The sequence below is a fragment of the Nicotiana attenuata genome, unplaced genomic scaffold (assembly GCF_001879085.1).
Source record: "Nicotiana attenuata strain UT unplaced genomic scaffold, NIATTr2, whole genome shotgun sequence".
Taxonomy (NCBI): domain Eukaryota; kingdom Viridiplantae; phylum Streptophyta; class Magnoliopsida; order Solanales; family Solanaceae; genus Nicotiana; species Nicotiana attenuata.
In genome coordinates, this window is record NW_017670666.1 from 188093 (window position 1) to 190059 (window position 1967).

The 1967-nt window shown below is 35.8% G+C and overlaps 1 protein-coding gene across 1 annotated transcript; it reads right to left on the reverse strand.

Annotated features, from left to right (window-relative positions):
• Positions 1 to 296: 296 nt before the first annotated feature.
• Positions 297 to 1571, reverse strand: LOC109242056. Its single transcript, XM_019408884.1, has one exon. The coding sequence runs from the start codon at positions 1569 to 1571 to the stop codon at positions 297 to 299; it is 1275 nt and encodes a 424-aa protein (XP_019264429.1).
• Positions 1572 to 1967: the final 396 nt, after the last annotated feature.

Genomic DNA, 1967 nt, shown 5'->3' on the forward strand with positions numbered 1-1967 from the left:
ATTTGTTTTAAAATCTCCAGAAACTTTGAAAATTGATTATCAAGCTTTTCTCTTTTCAGTTTTTGTGCGAAAGGAATTGTCACAGGGAAAGGAATCAATTTTTCAATATTGTTTTCTTCTTTTTTCTTGACTTCTTTCTCTTCAGATAGTTCAGAGGGTATTTCGACATTCTTACCGTTGTTTATCTGTTGTTATGACTAGTCTGCATATGGTTCATCAATCTCCTTACCTGACCGTAAGGCGATGGCCTTAAGGTGCTCCTTTGGATTTTTCTCTGTATTGCTTGGCAAGGGACCTTAAATCTTTTCTGACATAAGAGTTGCCAGTTGGCTTAATTGAATTTCCAGATTTTTGAGGGCTGAACACTGGCTTTCCATCTTTTCATCAGCGACCTTAATGTACTTATACAAAAGGTCATCAAGACTTGAATGAGCTTGTTGAGCCCTTTGCTGATATGGACCTGCTTGTTGATAAGGTCTATAGTTTGGTTGCCCACGGTTCTGATTCTGGTATCCCAACGGACCTTGTACTTGTTGGTTCTGGAAGCTTTGAGAGTTCTCTGCACCATTTGGATTGCTCCATAGAAATCCTGAATGCTTTTGTGCCATTGAACTCCCAAAAGGGTACGATTTATAACCAACAGAATGGACATGTTCGTCATTATGATTGTTTGCTTGATATTCATGGTTTAGATGGTTTCCTCCACACATGTCACAAGCCTCGGATTGGCTTGGTTGTTGTGTTTTCACTTGAAAAGATTCAAACTTTTGTTCCAAAGAAACAATTTGCTGCGTTAGTGTATTTAAAGCATCAACCTGATTTACCGTAACAGCCTTCTTGATGATTACCCGCTCAGATGGCCATTGGATGGCATTCTCAGAAATATCGTTCAACAATTGTAATGCTTCCTCTGTGGTTTTTCCCATTACAGAACCTCCTGCTGCTACGTCAATCACATTTCTAGCAGAGGGTTTTAACCCGTGATAAAAAATATACAGTTGCATGTGTTCAGGAATATCATGGTGTGGACATTTTTTTGACATTGCTTTTAATCTTTTCCAAGCGTGATAAACTGACTCAATGTCAGTCTGCAAGAAATTAGATATTTCATGTCTTAACTTTGTGGTTTTAGTAGGGGAAAAATATTTGTTTAAAAATTTCTGAGTCATTTGATCCCATGTGGTAATGGAACCTTGTGGCAAACTTCGCAACCAAGTCTTAGTATCTCCTTTTAAAGAAAAAAGAAATAGCCTTAACTTGATAGCTTCAGGAGGTACTCCATTATACTTAGCTATTTCAACAAGTTCCAGAAAGTCAATTAAATGACTGTGTGGATCTTCACTTGTGTCTCCAGTGAAGATGCAAGACTGTTGAATCTTTTGAATCAGATCAGTCCTGATTTCAAAGTTGTTGTCTGCCACTAGGGGTTTTCTGACACTCGATTCATAGTTGAAGCGGTCAGGTCTAGCATAATCCCTTAGGATTCTGTTTGCTGGCCTTGGTGCTACTTCATCAAACTGATCCTCCACATGGACTGGTGGTTGAATGTCTTCTACTTCTTGATTCTCCATTAATTCACGAGCTATGCTTTGAGAAGAAAATATTTGTCCTTTCCTGCACAATCGAACAGATATTTTAATTTCTGGATCGTAACTAGCCAACTTTTCTGTAGAAGAGCAGGTCATAAACTACCTAAAATTATAAAGAGAGAAAAAAATATAAATTAATAATAGTTTCTAAAGCAGTACTACTGGTTAATAAAATAACTAAAGAAATTTTCAAAGATAACATAAATAGTTAGAAAAAAAGTACGATAATATATATTAAGTATAAGTAAAGCTAGTACTAGTAAATAATAGTAAGAGATAAAGTTAGAATAGTATTTGTAGATAAAAGTACTAGTAATATTATACTAAATATACTAAAGGAAAACTAATGATAGAAGTAGTAGGAAGTACTTAATAGTA